We start from the raw sequence: 19,424 nt of genomic DNA, 5'->3' as shown, positions 1-19,424 counted from the left end.
GGCCACAGCAGAGGGAGGCCCGCATACCACAAAAAAAAAAAAAAAAAAAAAAAGTGAGGGAAGTGGAATTCGAGCCAGCTGGGTCTCCCTCAGTATTCTCTAATAGCTAAAGCTTGCAATCTGCATTCATTCCATTCAACAAGATAGAATGAATTTTCTGTTACTAAAACAATATTACTTTCTAATTTTAGTATCATTCTTGTAAAGTATAATTTGGTACTTGAGTATCTGCTGTCTATTGTATATTTTGATTCATCTTATTCCTAAGTAATATGTCCCCTATCAGACTGCAAATGCCTTGAGGTCAAGGGTCCTTTTTAGTTTAATTGTCTTCTGTTTTCTACTTTGCTTAGCTTAGGGCTAACACTTGAAAGATGCTTAAAAAAAAATCCCTGTTGTTTAATTTAGCAAGTATTTTAACTTTCCAGATTTCAATGGGTTTTGAATAACTCCTGAATGCAATATATTATTCTAGGTGCAGAACTGTAATAAAGCAAATATTTAAGTTATTTGCATTTTAGGAGCGGGAAGAGAGGCAGAAACACCTCAATATCTAAGGAGAATTTAGCACAAAGTTGAAATGGCCCTACACCCCCTTGTGTATATTCTACCAACCTAGATATAAAAGCCAGAATCGCAAGCAATGTTCAGAGCTATTTTGGGTTTTCTTTGCAGTAAGTCCTATAAAACCTTGTAGTTCACCTCCTTAGGCCCAAAGTCCCAACATCCTTGATTGTGGATAGCAGCTAGGTCTTTTGGGACCTTGGGCTGGACTTTATTCCAGTCAGGCAAATAATCTGAAAAGAAAAAGAAATCACATGTAGTCCAGTGCATTTTTCTCCTTGTGTGGTTTCTCCACCAGCTAGAGAGATATTTAAAGGCTCTGAACCTCTTGCCGTCTTTAATTCTCTTTTTTAAGTGTCATTTTTAGAGAACTTTCCACTTTTCTTAGTTATACAGCAAGATTGGGGTACCTGGCCGGAAAATCATTTTCCCTTAAAAAAAAAAATTCTAGAATTTGAATGCAGGCACGGCATTCCAAACCGATTTACCATAGTGCAGTCTCTTGGGCATTACAATTTGTGGCTGCAACTTGACTGAAAGGGGGACCCTAAATTAACCTACAAAGACAACAGGGTCCAGAGACACTTTTTTTCCACTTTCAGATAAAAGAGGATTAATTACCTGAAATCTTCAAGGCTCCAGGACGCACGGTGCAATCCCTCAGTGGAGCTTTGTGCTGGAGGTTTCACCTCCTACGATTTCGGGCAAGACTGGCCCAGGCACTCTAGTCACTTGGAAGGCGGAAAGGAAGGAAGTACCTGAGCAAGGTATGAGCCACTCAGAGGCAGCCTGGGGCCGCCACTCACCTCGGGGAGGTGGAGCTGGAGTCCGGACCCACCCGGATCGAGAGGAAAAGCGAGCTCTGGGCCCGCCAGGTGAGGGAAGGAACGCCCGCCCGCTCACCTCCGAAGAGGCGGGGCGTGGCTCTCGATTCCCCGCAGGGGCGGTGCTGGCCGATCACCTGGGCCGAGGCGGAACTGAAGAGTCCGGTCACTGCCCGGAGAACCTGTAACTAAGACTCACCTGTGCGGGGGCCGGAGGCGGGGCCGGGGCCAGAACTCACCTGAGCCGGCGGAAACTTGCCCCGGGGGTAGCCCCGGGTTCGCCCAGCGAGGAAGGGGAGGCGCCACCGGCCGGCCCCATCCATCCGAGCGCCCCTTCGTGGGTCCGCGCGGCCGCCATGACCTGGAGCGCCACCGCCCGGGGCGCCCACCAGCCCGACAACACCGCGTTCACTCAGCAGCGCCTCCCCGCCTGGCAGCCGCTGCTGTCAGCCAGCATCGCGCTGCCGCTCTTCTTCTGCGCCGGCCTGGCCTTCATCGGCCTGGGCCTGGGCCTCTACTACTCCTCCAACGGCATCAAGGAGCTCGAGTACGACTACACCGGCGACCCGGGCACCGGCAACTGCTCGGTGTGCGCCGCCGCCGGCCAGGGCCGCGCGCCGCCGCCCCGCTGCTCGTGCGCCTGGTACTTCTCGCTGCCCGAGCTCTTCCAGGGCCCCGTGTACCTGTACTACGAGCTGACCAACTTCTACCAGAACAACCGGCGCTACGGCGTGTCCCGCGACGACGCGCAGCTGAGCGGGCTGCAGAGCTCGCTGCGCCACCCGGTCAACGAGTGCTACCCCTACCAGTACAGCGCGGCTGGCCTGCCCATCGCGCCCTGCGGCGCCATCGCCAACAGCCTCTTCAACGACTCCTTCTCGCTGTGGCACCAGCGCCTGCCCGGCGGGCCCTACGTCGAGGTGCCGCTCGACCGCACCGGCATCGCCTGGTGGACCGACTACCACGTCAAGTTCCGCAACCCGCCGCTGGTGAACGGCAGCCTGGCGTTGGCCTTCCAGGGCACCGCGCCCCCGCCCAACTGGCACCGGCCGGTCTACGAGCTCAGCCCAGACCCGAACAACACCGGCTTCATCAACCAGGACTTCGTGGTATGGATGCGCACGGCGGCGCTGCCCACGTTTCGCAAGCTGTACGCGCGCATCCGCCAGGGCAACTACTCGGCCGGGCTGCCGCGGGGCACCTACCGCGTCAACATCACCTACAACTACCCGGTGCGCTCCTTCGGCGGCCACAAGCTCATCATCTTCAGCAGCATCTCGTGGATGGGCGGCAAGAATCCGTTCCTGGGCATCGCCTACTTGGTGGTCGGCTCCCTCTGCATCCTCATGGGCTTTGTCATGCTGGTCGTCTACATTCGCTACCAGGACCAGAACGACGAAGACGAGGACGACGAGTAATTCCTGCTTTCAGAGTACCCTTTCTGCTTCTTGCCAAAACGCTCTTGCAGGCTTCTTTTGGTTTCTCCCTCCCGACTGTCACCCAGTTCCAACTTCGCCACACTTTGCCTCCAGTTGTGGATGAGGGGACCAGAGAGAGAGAGGAATTACACCCGATCGGGGGCTTCCAGACTCTTCTGGGGTGTTAGAACTGCTAGAGTGAGACATCCCTGCACATTTTCCCCATCTCCTTCACGAGTTGACATGTGAGGTTCTTTGAGAGAGGAAGGGACGGCTAGACTCCTCTCATTCAACCCCCATCTGGTGAAGAGATGTTAAATAACTCATTCCAGATCTAGCAGCTGCTCATTGCCTCCTGACACTGACTCTAGAGCGTTAACCACTACAGTGCAGTGGTTTTCTTTTTTCTTTTTTGGGGGTGGGAGTGTAGAGAGGGAAGCCCACAAATAACCAGCAGAGGCATGGAGGGGTGGGGGAGAACATATTGATTAAAAATATAGGTAGATTAGGAGGCCCCATCCCCAGAAATTCTGACACAATAAGGCTGCGGTGAGACCCTGGAAGCTGCGGTTTCAACAAACTCATCTGGGGATTCCTCCTGTATTCCCTCAAGTTTGGGAATCAGTGCCCTGAACCAGGGAGCAAGTGGGATAACTGCCTGTTTCCCTATTTCCTCAGGTGTCTGAAGCTGGGCCTGACGCAATCACTGCGTCCAGTTTTCCAGGGGGTCATTTGTTCCCAGGGGCAGTGACAAGCATAATGTTGCAGGTTTGGTCTAGCACTCCTTCTTGAACGTAGGAAGCTCTCTGCAATGTGCAGAATAAGTGAAAACAACTAGCTGGCATACAGATTTGCAGAACAGGGTTTGTATCAATTCATTTGATATTTGAGTGTAAGAAATAAAAAGGTTTTTTGGGGGGGGCGGGGGGGCGTACTGTGTAGAAACTGGAAAATGCCAGGTCAGTTTGTATAGTTCAGAGGGAATGTTTTAACCTTAGAATCAGATAGCTGGAGGGATCTTAGAGGGAAAGTGATTTCCCTAAAGTCATATCTGTGTCTCCTGACTCTGGACTCAGTCCTCTTTTTCATCTAAATGACTTTTTATGCTTAGAGAGAAAGGGCTACGTTCATACCTTTTCCCTTGGGTTTAAGAAAAAAAAAAATTTAATCTATGTTCTCAGATGAACCATGTTTGTTTTTAGTAATATGTTTAAATGAATGCTAAGGAATATAGTCTTATGTAAACCAGAATCTTAAGAATTATTTGAACCTTTGAGAGAATGATAAACTCTGACTACTCTAAAATCATTCTAATATATGTAAAATTATTCTAAGAAAATAGAATTTTAAAAACCCCTTTTATGGCAAAAGAACTTTAAAAAAGTGAGATCATCTTAACCAGTTTATTTCCCAAAAGCAGTTATTTGGTGTTCTGTCAGAATTCTCAGTGCCTGTTCTCTATTACGGCTACTTTCCAGTTACTACAATTTTTGCTCATGCCTATAAGGCAGTACAATAACTTGAGGTATTTTTTTTAAGTAGTCAAAGCAATATTGAATTGTATTGAATAATTTACATTAATTTTATTTTACTCTTCTAGTCCTTTGAAAACTGATAGCTGATAGACAGCATTCATGTTCATTGACATCTGTCTCAGATCTTCTGGAACAGTTGTGATTTTAGAGATTCTGTCTCAGTATTTACATAAACTAAAAAATGTTTTATAATCCCAGTGTGCTGGCTTCCCAACTCCTGAATATAGCACAATTTTACTGTCAGATTGTGTATTGTGATTTTAGGCTATGAATATATGATCAGATATATAGAGAGTAATTTTTATTTATTATGAATGTTTGATCAAGCAGCTCACTACCCTAGCCCTTCTTTAGGATGCATAAGAGAATTTACTGCACTTTTTTACTACTTAGTTGAGAACAACCATGTATATTGCCATCACTTTTACAATAATCATTGTATTGCTATAAAATTTTAAATGAGACTACAAAATTTAAGGTATTCTGATTAAATCAATGAATATGGTTCCAAGCCCTATTTATTCTCTGGGTTTTTGAAAGAGAATAAAGGTTATGTTTGTGTTGCCTTTGTTATCGCATTTGCTTAATTCTTTTGAACTATGATCTTAAAGGCACAAACGTTAAAAAAGGTACCAACTAGCAACCACTTTGCTCATTTGTTATTAGCAGATTTATAATGCAGAAAGAAAATCATCTTTCATAATAAAGCTCACAGTGAACTCAATCTTTCAGTGTTAACTTCCCAATGCAGAATTTGAGCTTATATCAACATCAACGTGTAGTATAAATCAGATGATCTTCAACTATTGTTTGAATTTGGTAAAATTTGGTCAATTTTTTTTTTTTTTTTTTTTTTTTTTTCGGTACGCGGGCCTCTCCACTGTTGTGGCCTCTCCCGTTGCGGAGTACAGGGTCCGGACGCGCAGCCTCAGCAGCCATGGCTCACAGGCCCAGCCGCTCCGAGGCATGTGGGATCTTCCCAGACCGGGGCACGAAAGTCCCCTGCATCGGCAGGCGGACTCTCAACCACTGCGCCACCAGGGAAGCCCTGGTCAATTTTTTTAAAAATTTATTTTATTTATTTATTTTGCCTGCGTTGGGTCTTTGTAGCTGTGCGTGGGCTCTCTCTAGTTGCAGTGAGCGGAGGCTACTCTTCGTTGCGGTGTGCAGGCTTCTAATTGCGGTGGCTTCTCTTGTGGAGCACAGGCTCTAGGCGCACAGGCTTCAGTAATTGTGGCACGCGGGCTCGGTAGTTGTGGCTCAAGGGTTTAGTTGGCTTCTCTTGTGGAGCACAGGCTCTAGGAGCACAGGTTTCAGTAGTTGTGGCTGGCGGGCTCTAGAGTGCAGGCTCAGTAGTTGTGGCACACGGGCTTAGTTTTTCTGCGGCATGTGGGATCTTCCCGGACCAGGGCTCGAACCTGTGTCCCCTGCATTGGCAGGCGGATTCTTAACCACTGTGCCACCAGGGAAGCCCTGTGGTCAATTTTTAATAATATTTAGTACTAAAAGTTACTAAAGAATGTGATTGCAGTAATCTTACTTCTCCATTTCTGCATTTTACTCAAATTCTAAATTGCAATTATTTGTTGGGTATTTTGGACTACAACGCCTCAGAAACTTTAAAAACAAAACATTCTCCTGCGCTGTAGCATTTTGTTTGATATCTCAGCATTTTAGCTGGACTTGAATTCTCATGTTGTCCGGTAAATGCTTCCTAGCTAGAGCTATGTCATCTGGAATGAGACAGAAAAGAGTGAACCTCAACAATTGGACTGGAAATGTGCTTTCATCTACCTTGTAAACCACAAACAAAAGAGAAACTAATTAATGTGGTTGGCAGGAACTCCCAAAACAGAATAATATAACAAGAAAGATTTTCTAAGAATCTCCAGAATCAAATCAACTAAACAATTCACAGACTATACAGTTGTTACAAATCAGAGACAGAATAATAGTCTGAGATTTCTTTTAGTAACAAATATCACTTCACACGGTATAACCACAACCCCTTCTGCCTTATGGTGTCTGTGCTCTCTTCCTGTCATTAGGGATCTCAACAATCTTGACTAAGATCTCAAAGAGTTATTGGTAGAGCTGCAGTGTAATCATTTCCTTATATGCCCCTGGGTATAAGTCATCAGTTACAGTAACAATAGTAAATTCCCTCTTCCTTTATTTTTATCGGGCATTTCTTTGCATTCTAGTTTTGTCTTTTTTTTTTTTTCCTACAGATAAAACATAGCTGACTGATTTCGACGACAAAATTAAAATTTTTTTAACTTCAATGTTTTCCCCCAGGAGAATTTCTCGTAATTTCCCTCCAACAAAAGCAGAGTCATTTATAAAGTGTCATTAAGAGAGTCTTAGTGAATCTGACTGAAACATATTAAGGTCCCGGAGCGATCTTATATGAGAGTAGCATCTTGTGTAAAGAATTTGCAAAAATCGCAAACACCGTTGACTCTATGTGTACCACCATCCCCCATGATTTATCTGATAAGACTAACAACATGTATTCAGGGAAAAATACTTCCCCACTGGTTTGCCACCTGGCATTATGATTCTCACCTTTAGTGGTAATGGTGTAAATTAGTTTACCACAGCAAGGTGGCATTCCTTTATTCATGCACTTGACTGAGCAGCTCACCATAGGACAAAGGAAGATCCTGAGGCAGTGAAACCCAACATAGACTGGGGGTGTGGAGGGAGAGGAGAGGGGAATAAAAAAGAAAGGTGAAGTTTGGAGTGTGAGGCATTTTTCTGGGCCAGCAAGTTGTCCAGAAGGGGGAGAGACTTGGCCACGAAGGGAGCCCACTGCAGAGGGCAGAGCTCACCAGCGGACTCATTGATGATAAGGCCTTTGAGAAATTTAGTAAGTGGATGGTAGCTCACCTCCTTCTGAACCTCTCAGCTTGTCTTTTTGATCAATTTCAGTATGATTTATCTTTTTCCTTAGAAGCAAAAGGTATTACTGTCAAGAACCTCCTCTAATAGCATTGCTCTCCACATTGGAGCTCTTAACTAAATTCCCATTAAAGTGGCTGAAACCTTACATTACTGATGAAAACTGTAAGTGATGTGTCATTAATAATGATACTTTGTTCTTCTAAAAGGCCTTTGTTCTGAAAGTCCAAGGTGCTTAACACTATGTGGTCTCATTAATCTTAGCCATCAAAATGCATGAGCTTTTAGAAAGTCATCAAGACTAAGGAGGGAGAAATAGATTCCCTTCTATTTTGCTCAGTTTTGTTTGGAACTCTACAAAAGTAGGCAGTCTTCTACAACAAAAGCACAACCTCTGGATGAGGCAGTGATATAATTTCAATGATTTCAATCACTTGAGTATTCTCAAAGGAAGACTTGATTAAGTCTTGTTATGATTTTAATAAGTAAAAGACATATCCCATTTTGTTAAAGAATCCAAAATAAGAGCTGCATCACTTCCTATTCACAGCAAATGACAGAATGGAAAACACTTTTTACCCTTCCCTTTTTGTTTTTACCTACAGGGCTTTAGGGGTGAAGACTTACCTTGTTACATGAAGATAGTTTGCAAATAACTGAATGGTATCTTTCATACCATTAGGGGGCAAATTAGCTCATTTATTCACTTTCATGAATCTTTAAAAACGTTGACCATCGTATATATAAATGGCATAATCTCTATCTCCAACCCTAACTTCTCTCCAAACTCACATGTCCAGGTGCCTCTGGGACACGCTTAAATGTCCTACAAATAACATAAGCTCCACATGGTCAGCATGAAACCCATTGACCTTTCCTCCAAACCCATTCTTCCAAGAATAGTCCCAGATGCTGAAAATGACTCATCCGTCCCACTCAAGTATCCAAGCCCCAAACCTGAACTACCTCCTTGACTCCTCCCTCTGTTTCTTCCCACATCCAACTGATTATCAGATCTTGTTGCTTCCAGATCCCAAAGGCACTTTCAATCAGGTCTCTCTTTGTCACTGCCCTGGCCCAGGACTTTGTTATTTTCCATCTGGAAGTTGGAGGAGCCTGCTAATTGGGCTCCAGTTTATTTTCCACATCCCAGCCATGAGGAGCTAGCCAAAACACAAACCTCATCACGTGACCCTCAACTTCAAATCTCTCATGTCTACACACAGCCTACAGGAGGAAGTCTAAATTCCTCAGCAGGGCCTTCAAGACCTTCATGGTTGGCCTCGCACTGAATCTTCATCCCTTCTTTCTCCAAGGCTCCACCAAATTTCAGCTGTATTGAATGATTTGAAGAGGTCTGAACCCAGCATCCCCTTGTGTCCTTGCCCGTGCTGGTCTTGCACGTCCGCCTAACCACCGGAACCTCCCCAGTCATCCTCAAGACCATGCTCAGTGTTTGGGTCTCCGTCCTCTGTGAAGTCCTCCACAAGCCCTCCTTGCCTCCTCCGCTCTGTCCTCAGCCTCGTCTTCCCTTTGTGCTGATTCCTCTCTCACAGCACTTGATGCACTGCCTGGAAATTTCTTACTTGGTTATCTACCTCCATATTCAAACTGTTAGTTCTTTGAGCACTGAGGATTTCTTTTTGCTCATTTATCTTTATTGTTGCCAGTGCCAAGCTGAGTGACCAGCATGTGGTGGGTCCTCAAACATTTGTTGAATGATTATTAGGAAACTGACGATTCCATGACTTTACTACCACTGAACAGCTTATTTCTTACAATATAGTCGAACGCATAGAAATCATTGAGGAAACCAAGGAGATGTGGAGATGACACCCTACACTTTTGGAAATCTTACAATAAGGAGTGCTGTGAATGCACACATATTTTTGACAGCATGAAAAGACTAAACTTAGAGTTCCCATTTGGATAACTTAAATGTGCAGTTGGGTTTTCCTCCATAAACTAATTTGCAGAAATGAATAACAGATGGGTTACACTAGTTCACTGATAGTGGGGACAGTTACTTTATACTCAAAGGTAATCAGTGTCTTTCCTATTAAACTGCAGTAAGTTAATGGAATGTTTATATTTTTGTGGTGCTTTTTATAGAGAATTTTTTTACTAACTGTAGTATTCTATAATAAAATGTAAATGAGCATTGCTTTCCTCTGCCAGATAATTACCCCAGAATCCATTTAAGTGAAAATAGCATTTGTAGAGAAATATCCAGATAGAAAAGCAAAAATAAATGGAATACTAGTTGTCCCATTTGCCAGCTGGTGTTTGGTTTATAACATTTGGCATATCTTGATATCTACATAATAGTTTTAAAACCATAAATAATATTTTACAGAGGTCACACCATAGTTATTTAAGTTCAGGGGTTTATTTCCCAGAGCACTAAGTAGCTATGAATGAATTATGTTTAGTCTGATCTGCCACAGAAGGGCCATAAACCTCCAAGTCACAGCAAACCGTGGAATATTACTTCAATACGTCAGGAAAATTGTACATGTAAAAGAATAATGCATGATAAGGGAAAGGTATTTTTATTTTTCTAAAGTAATATATGTTACCGGGCAGGAGTTATAAAATTTTGTTATGTTAAACTTTCCTCTGATTCTGGAAAACAAGTTAAGAAACAGCTTTGCCTGGTCAGCCCTAAGCCGGCAAAGCAGGCTGTGGAAACAGAGAAGGCCTAGGAAGGAGAGTTTGGCTTTGAATCAGGAACAGTTTTTCCTTCTGAGAATGCTGCACCTCAAAAAGATGAAAGCAAGGAAAAGCTGCAAGAAAGCAAGAGCTGGTTTTGCAAACTTCTCTTTACTATCATCATCCTTCGCCCAGGCAAATGTTTTGGATTCCCAAGCAAGTGTTTTTGTAGATAACCAGAAGTGAGTGTAGAGACAGTTTTTAGCACTAAGGCCCAATTCACTTTTAAAATTAAATCTAGTTAAAATGCTGAAATGAAATTGTTAAGCATTTACCAGACAACATGCTATGTAATTTCCTTGGTTTTCTCCTTTAACTTTTATAACAACCCTAATATTATCCCCATGTGCATATGCAGAAACAGAGGTTTGGAAAAATAAAGAAATTGGTCCAGGGTGACATGGTTGGCAAGAGACAGCCAGGAGGTCAGTGTGACTGCAGAAGCTCTCAGCTATTCAAAGCCAATAGTGTCGCCTTCCAGGCAATGTTCTCAGTGCCTTATCTATGTTACCCCATTGTAATCCTCACAACAATCCTGTGAAATTGGTGCTACTATGATGTGCGTGTCACAGATGAGGAAGCTGAAGTTGAGAGAGGTAAAGTAACTAGCCTAAGGCAGCACAGATAGTAATGCAGAGCCAGGATTCAAACCAGCTTGTCAGACTGAGGATCCACACTAAAGCACTCAGCTTCTCATCCTCTCTGAATATTAAGAGTAATCTCATGAAGGAACAAACATAGACAAGACACCCCTGAAGAAAAGGAACAGGGGTTGTAGGAGTGAGGAGGTGGAAGGGGGACTCTCGCTTGACCTACCAGAAATGAAGTCTTACTCCAAAGCTTCAGTAATTTAGACAACAGGGTGATTTTGGTCCAGGGAAGACAACTAGACAAATGGCACAGAATAGAGAAAGAAACATAGCATGAAGAAAAGCCCAGAAGTGATTACAATTTAGGAGAGTGGTTGCTTCTGAGAAAAGAGGAGGCGGATGGAAAGAAGCAGGGATGGGCAAACAGGGGCGCCAAAGGTACTGGTAACATTCTATTTCTTAAACTGGGAGGTGGATACACAGGTGTCCATTTTGCTATCATCCCTTAAACTAGGCATATAGTATAGTATTAGAAAAAGTAATAGCCCAGGGAATGCACCCTGTCCTCATGAACGACTATGGAGGGTTCTCATGCTACGCCTCCACGAGGCCCTTAGAGTCCACTCCTTTCTGTGGTGTTTCCGGTGTTTCTACAGACTCACGCAATGCATACGATTAGAAGTCATTCTAAAGCATTTGTTACCTCGTTAAGGAACTTGGAAAATTTTTTAATTTAACATTTTCTTTAAGTTGAATGATAAAAATGTCATTAGATTGACTACTGCCCAAAGCACTCCATTCTTTTTTTTTTTTTTTTTTTTTAAGCAGAGGTCTTCTTAGAAGCCCATACGATTTGAATTTATTTATTTTTGGCTGTGTTGGGTCTTCGCTTCTGTGCGAGGGCTTTCTCTAGTTGCGGCGAGTGGGGGCCACTCTTCATCACGGTGCGCGGGCCTCTCACCATCGCGGCCTCTCTTGCTGCGGAGCACAGGCTCCAGACGCGCAGGCTCAGTAGTTGTGGCTCACGGGCCCAGTTGCTCCGCGGCATGTGGGATCTTCCCAGACCAGGGCTCGAATCCATGTCCCCTGCATTGGCAGGCAGATTCTCAACCACTGCGCCACCAGGGAAGCCCAGCACTCCATTCTAATTGAATTCAAAGGCACAGAGCGTGCCTGCTAGTCAGTCCCCTGAGAATTCTGGTGGCTTGGACAATCCCAGTTTGTCCAAATACAGCATGAAGGAAGCAAAGCTCTAGGCGGGGATGGTACAGGGAGGCAATTTTTAGATTAGAAGATGCTCCTACAGGACCAAAGCCTCCACATCTCCCCCTCATTGTCCTTCATCAGAGCAGAAAACAAGAAGAAATGCAATCTAAGTGCTGATATCTTGGGAAGGTAATGAGTCGCATTTTAACCACCTTCCCTCCAATTTGTTGCCAAAGGTGAACTCAAGCAGCCAAGCGGTGAGGCTCGGTCCCAGATCCTTCGCATGTCACAGGGCCTTGCATTTTTCCTGCATCACACACCCCTGGCTGAGTGAGTACATCCCACAGAACTGGGAAGAGGAGCCTTCAAGTCTGCCACCTGGCCCCCTGAAGACAACTCGTCGTGGCCTTGCTGACCTTGCCAAGGACTGTCACCGGAGGCTGGCTCAAGAGACACGGAACGCAGTGTACGGTTTCTCAGGTTGAGGCTCGTCCAACCTGAAACGGGAATCCCTCTTCTAAAGATGTGCGCTACTGCCCTCCGCTGGACGGAGCCAGAATCACCAGCATTTAACTACCTCTGGGCCAAACGCAGGTGAGAAGGAAAAAAATCTTTTATGTGATTGTGTAATGCTCATGTGGAATACTAGTTTCCAAAATTAAGGTTCCTGAGAGTAAATAAAATATGAATGCTTATAAGTTGCATAATAATTCTGTGAGTTTTAATACGTTCCAATTAATCTATCAAAAAAGAAACGGGAGTGTTTATTTTTAATTTGTATTCAAATAACATAGACTATTTCCTTCAAATATAATTCTAGTGGTTACTACCAATTTCAGTTTTTTTCCTGCTAAAAATATTGTGTTTATTTTAGAGCTATGTAAAAGTTTCTTCACGCTATTGTTGGAGAAGTATATGTAATCTACTTTGTTGTAACTTAGGCACCAAAATGAAAAAGACTGCTACTATTCTTTTCACCAAATAACTTTGCCAAATAGGCATGACAATGTCGGGTTTTATTTGAAATTTTTATTATTATTTATTTGAAATTACAAATTAGGTTTTTTACAATGAGAGGCTAATAAATATTGGCAAGAACCTTTCCCAGGAACTATACGAAGTTGCCCCACAGTCTTCATAGACTGACAGATAAACCGTCTCCATGGCCACTTTTTTTAAAAAAGAAAGCCTATATAGAGTCTCTATAGAAGTAAAATAAGTATGCTTACTTAGGATCCCGTGAACTGCTTACACTGAGACGGCAATTCAGGGGTGGATAATTTTAAACTTTGCATTCCTTTCTGAGGTTGATGTTGAACCTCAGAAATAAAAAGAGAAATTTTTGTAAAATATTTCTAAGTTGTGTATACATGAATCTTGTACCACGCTTTGAGACTGAGTCATACCACATTTCTTCCATTCTAAGATATACCTCACCCCCGCCCCCCATATTTTAACATCTCTAAAATCAGGATGTGTCTCAATTTCCTGGCTTCTCACTATCCATGGCTTCTTACAGTTGCTGTCACTTAGACTCACTGTCAGCCAGGCCACAGTCATGATGTAGTTATTGTGTTGCACTGTCATCGTGTTTTGGGGCAAAACACTGCATTGTGTATAGACATTGAAGAATCTGTCTCTAGAGGGATTTGGAAGAGTTGGACTCTGGATACGAAGAAATTTTAAGAGAAACTTAGCCAATTTATTTTACATATACTTTCCTTTTTATGTCTGCACAAGTAGGACACGTAATAAAACTATCCAAATAATATAAAAGAACCCCTTGAAAAAGGATAAAATACAAAATTTAAACATAAGGAACTATTAGGTCCTCCTTTAATTGGCAGTATTTTTTTTGTAGTGGTACATAAAATAATGCGACATGTTATGATTGATGGCACCTTAAAGTCAATGAATTATATGGCATAATAACAGGGCAGTGGAAAGAATACTTCTGAATTCAAAACCAGATGACATAAGAAGGCATTAACTGAAAAGGCAAATTCACTCAATTTCCACTGCCTGGACCATGGATCAGTTTTGAGAAGGAAATGGAATTTTAAAAATCCTCTCACTCCTCTGATGCATCCAGATATTAGAAGAATAAAACAATGTGCCAGATACCAGCATGTATCATCCCCTAAGCCTTCAGCATCCCACCGCAATTATTGGATACAGGCCAACGAACCTTCTGGATCACAAAGAGTGTAGGTGAGGGGCTCAGAGATCAAAGCCGACATGTAGCTCATCTGAAGCCCATGTAATATAACTCACTGGAAGGATGCACAGGGGGATACAGTGACAGAAGAGTGAGAATACTGAAGTGTCTTTCTCAGTCCCTGAGGTCTCCTTTGGACCAGGAAGCTTTGCTGGACAGGCATACATCACGGCTCTGTATATTACATCTCTCTGTGCTCTCCCAATACAAGTTGTATGTGAGTGTGTGAACTTGATGACCAAACATAAATCAGAGTTATTTCTGTTGACAGGAAATAAAGTTAGACCATCAGACATACTCAGAGCCAATATCTGCTTTCATGTTTTTCAAAGTTATGGGGAAAAGATGTCTTCCATTATTATGACTGTCTTATCAGAGCTAAGATGGAGCCAATTCCATTCCACCTCAGTTCTTTTTCTTGGCCAAGAATGGAAACCATACTGTGATAAAATATTGCCAAGGGAGAGCTCCAAATAAAAGCCTCCCAGTCAATTTAGACTCAGTTTTGTTGAAGACTCACTTCAACCCCACCCTCTACCACCCAGACCAAGGAATCAGGTTTTTGTTTTTCCTTCAAAAATGTTTCTTGTTACCCACCATCCATCCCCACCTCCTTACCTCCCTCCCTAGCAAAGCTCATAGAATCAGATTTTTTAAAGTGTACACAGATGCAGATTCTTATGCCAATTTTCGATAGTATAAAATGTACACAAATATGAGGAATAGCAGGTTTATAGATGACTCAGGTGTATAAAGCTGTTTCTAGTTACACGTTCTTATGAGCAATTCCTCTTCTGGCCCTTCAGAAGTTACGTTTCCATCTGCCTTCGCTCTCCATCTCTGTTCCAGTGCTGAGTCAAGCCACTGGTTCAAAGGCTGGTGGGTAATTCTCCCAATAGTGATTAGCATTTCCTTGCAACGAACTCCACCTTTTATGAGCTTTCCAGAATTCCTCGAGTTTGACAACTTTCCCACCTGCCGACTTTATGCAGCTTCAGTGTCGATTGGGCACTGCATGCTTTCTGGATCTGCGATGTTTCTAAAAGCATTAGTAGTCTCTAAAATTCTCCCCCCATCCTGGAGCACACTTCTTTCAAGTTCTCAGTATTCTTCTCCTAACCTAGTCTCATCCTAGGCAAACAGCACAGAACACTGATGCAGCAACATTTCAGTTTTGTGTTTTCAAGGTCAGACGAAAATTATTCTTCACAGATAATTTTAGGTGGGGGCAGTATTAAAGTGCTTTGAGTGACAGGGTGGTGGCACAGACGACCACTGGCTTGGGAAGCGAAGATCCTTATAGTTGCCCTTCTGTCATGACACCTGGATAAGTTATTTAATGTTTTGTGCCTCCTCTTCTGTGAAATGAGGCTGTCAGACTAAACCACTGGATTCCTTTTCAGTGATAGAATTCTGTGACTTGGGATTTAGATGGAAATTTTTACAGTGGACGGGGCATAGGACTAATTTTTATTTTAATGCTGAAGGATTAATCATTCCCTTGAAATGTCTTCTGTAGCTTATTTCTATTTTCATGAGAAGCTATTTGTAGTTGTTTTGCTGCAATTGGGGAAAGTCCATGGTCAGACAAGTTCAAAAAAGCTTTCTTCCCTGAAGGACTTTTCAGAGTCTTTAACATGCTCATATGCTTATGAATCTCCAGGAATGAGATCAAATGTTGCCAAAATATGCAAATATATTTGAACAAGTACCTCTTTTTTGTTCAAACACCAATTACCATCTTATAGACGTAGGGCTCCACAAAAGGCATCTTGGAGAATGGTGCCCAGGGATGGTTTCATGAAGAGAAATGCAATTGTCAAAATTGCAGGAGTTCCAAACAGAGGAGAATCCTGTCGCTTTCCACTGAATATTTTTTAACAGATTATACTGAGGTTTATTTTGGACTTGTTTCCTTCCAATGTCAACTGCTAACATTTTTTAAATGATATGCTTATTTAGTCCCCAACATGTGGGGGCGGGGGAAGGAGCACTTGCTGTCTGTGGTGATCTTAACCCTCTTTGTACTCTAATCCCAGCCCAACTCACACTTGTCCATCCCTCCTTATTCTCCTCACAACATGCAAACTGAGGGACTTCCCTGGTGGCGCAGTGGTTAAGAATCCGCCTGCCAGTGCAGGGGACACGGGTTTGAGCCCTGGTCTGGGAAGATCCCACATGCCGCAGAGCAACTAAGCCCGTGCGCCACAACTACTGAGCCCGCGTGCCACAAATACTGAAGCCCACACGCCTAGAGCCCGTGCTCCGCAACGAGAAGCCACCACAATGAGAAGCCCGCGCACCGCCACAACGAGTAGCCCCCGCTCACCACAACTAGAGAAAGCCCACATGCAGCAACAAAGACCCAATGCAGCCAAAAATAAATAAATAAATTTATAAAATAAAAAAATAATAAAATAAAATGCAAACTGAGCCTGCATCCTGGAAGAGCTAAAATCTAAGGAATCCAAGCCTCTATGTTTCACTGCCAAGCATTGTTCCAAAAAGTTCACTGATCTTTGAAATCCGCCAGCCCCTAAATCGCTGAAGGGGGTCAAAAGAGTTAAAAGATTCCAGATGGGGCCAGAGCAGCCTCTCTGATTTCTTCCGCCTCTGTTGCTCATTCAGGGTGTGACCTGTACAGGTCACTAAATCTCTATGTGCTTTCAACTCCCCATTTATAAAAGTTGGCCGATACATATCGATTTCTAGCATGTTTAGAGATACTGAAGTAAAGTCACGACAAAGAGCAAATTCACTACCTGATTTTTGTGTAATTACCCATAGAGGCCATGGGTACAACTCGACAGTCAGAAAGTAGCAATGGGTGAGAAGTCGCAGAAATTGACCAAATCAGGCATTCTTAGCTCTGGAAACCCTGCTACCCAATTAAGTGTGCACATTCACATCGGACAGCACCTAGTTTATAAAGGCAAATATTTAATTAGCGGGACCTAGGACTGGCAATGGACTTCTAGCACATGTAACAAGATACCCTACACTTGAGAAGCAAACCCTGTAAACTTAAACTACTGCAAAATTATAAAGTTTAACATAAAATTGGAAAATCTTTAAATGGCCGTTTTGTGCAATGTTCTTCGCAGACAAGACTGCCATACAATGGAACTGTGTAACTGCTAGCAGCAGGCACTCCAGGAAGATAAAATAAACTAGCTTTATGGACCTGAGGAATTGATTTTTAATGAGATTCTGCTTGGCTGTAATGACATCCTGAGAGAGTGATCCAGTTTCCATGGCCTCTGGTATACAGTTATAAGGTGCAGAGCAGGACTTGCTTAAACAAGGTCTGTGCATTTGCCCCTTTAGAATATGAAATGAAATAAAATAAGGATGCTGTTCTAAGACACACCCCAGAAAGTGCATGTGCACGTGTGTGCACGCGTACATGCTACCACACTTTCAGACACTTTTCCAAAAGCATTACCTGCTTGTATATTCTGAATTTTAAGGGACTAAAATTCTTGAGATGATATGCATATATAACTTTTATATTTTATGTTCTCTACCAGAGTATAAGGACCCATAAATTATTAGATAGACTTGACTGATTCTTTCATGCTCCATAACCTGGGCTCCTTGCTGACATTCGTGTCTCTCTCTATATATGTATGTATAGAGGGGGGCATGGGTAAGGTATAAGTAGAGACAGAGATATGGTTATAGACAGCTGACAATATAGAATGGAGAAGGCAGTGTAACATATTTGTTAAGAGCCTCAGCTTTGGATCCTGCTTCTTCCACTTCCTGGCTGTGTGCCCTTGGGCATGTTAATTTACTTCTCTGAGCCCCAACTTTATCACACCTATTTCATAGGGCTATACTAAAGATTAAATGACACAGAGACACATAATTTACATGAATTTTAGCAATATAATATCAAGTGAAAAAGTAAATGCCAAAAGATTATGTAGAACATTTTTTTCCATAAAATTAAAGCTAAGTAACATTTAAATCTAGATGTGTAAGAATTCACAAGCATTAATAAAATTGTATGCAAAAAGGAAAGAAAGGGAATGGTAAACACAGGGTTCAGGATGATGATTACCTTGAGTGGGGGGAAGGTGGGAGAATGGGAGATAGGATTATATAGCTAGATAATAGGTTACAGTCAAGGTTCTAGTTAGTTCTTGGGTGGAGGGCTTACAAGTACATATTATGAATAAGATTAACCAGCTAACTAAATGAAACTAGCCATGCATGGACTAATGATGAGAATGTGTAATGAACCAAGGAATAGGACTAATCCAGTTCTGTGCCCTGGAGGGTCAAAGAAAAAGGGAAGGATAAATAGATAATATACAAGAAAGTGATTAGCACAGTGCTTGGTACATAGTAAGTACTCAAGAAACTTTCAGGTAGCTGGCTAGGTATTTCTACATGTATCCACATACATTCTCATCCTTAATGAGGTTCACTTCCCCCAGCATCATCAATTTCCCCCCATTTCCTCTATTTTCTGATTTCCTCATTCATTTCTTTTTTTCCTGTTATAGCATCTGTATTTCCAAAATCCTTAACTTTTTAAGTTAAAAAAAACTTGAGGTATAATTCACACGCAATACCAGGTATAGGTCTTAGGTGTTCAGTTCAATGTGTTGTGTCAACTGTATTCACAAACATAACCATCGTTTAAAACAAGATATAGAGTATTTCTATCACCTCCAAAAAGTTCCCATGTGACCCTTTCCAATCAATTATCTGCCTGCCAGCGGCAACCTCTTTTTGATATCTGACGTCTATCATTGTAGATTAATTTTGCCTATTCATGGACTTCATATAAATGAATTATACAGTATATACTCTTTCATATCCTCCTTCTTTTGATTAACCTAATGTTTTGAAATTCCCTGTACTGTCGTGTATTCCTTTGTATTGCTGAGTAGTATTTTGTTGTATGAAGATGCTACAATTTGTTTATCCTTTCTGGATAATGGACATCTGGGTTGTGTCCAATTTGGAAGTATTATGAGCAGTGCTGCTATGAACATTGCCATATGATTATTTTTGTAGACATTTCTTTTGATTTCTCTTGGGTAATCCTTAGGAGTGGAATTGCCAAGTTGTAGGGTAGATACCTGCTCACCCTTTTGAGAAACTGCCATTTTTTTCCAAAGTGGTTGAGTCATTCCAAATGCTTAAGTTTGTAACATCTAACTTCATTGAAAGCTGATTAAGTGACCATACCGGCAATGACCCATTTGTGTCAGGTCCCTGTCTTTTATCAACTCCAAAAGGATTCCCAGGCTAGAAAAACAAATTTGAAAAAGAGAGAGATGAATGTAAAGAGCAATAGGTGAATTGAGATTTGTGTGATGGTAGAACGTACGAAACAGAACAGCAAGAAAGCATTTCCCTGCTGATTCAGACCATGAAACGAATCATTTTTAAGACTACGTGGTACTTGAGCAAAGTGTGAGCCTAAATCATAGTTT

The 19,424-nt window shown here is 42.5% G+C and overlaps 1 protein-coding gene across 1 annotated transcript; it reads left to right on the top strand.

The window, feature by feature from the left end:
* The first annotated feature begins 1,225 nt into the window (after positions 1-1,225).
* TMEM30B (transmembrane protein 30B) lies at positions 1,226-12,129 on the top strand. Its single transcript, XM_024118143.2, has 2 exons — positions 1,226-2,802; positions 11,990-12,129. Exons 1-2 carry the CDS (start codon positions 1,745-1,747, stop codon positions 11,991-11,993), a joined length of 1,062 nt encoding a protein of 353 aa, XP_023973911.1. The 5' UTR covers positions 1,226-1,744; the 3' UTR covers positions 11,994-12,129.
* The last annotated feature ends 7,295 nt before the right edge of the window (positions 12,130-19,424 follow it).

Source organism: Physeter macrocephalus, chromosome 11, assembly GCF_002837175.3.
Source record: "Physeter macrocephalus isolate SW-GA chromosome 11, ASM283717v5, whole genome shotgun sequence".
Classification (NCBI taxonomy): domain Eukaryota; kingdom Metazoa; phylum Chordata; class Mammalia; order Artiodactyla; family Physeteridae; genus Physeter; species Physeter macrocephalus.
Note: the sequence above shows the minus strand (reverse complement) of the source record. Positions and strands in the feature narration are given on the sequence as shown.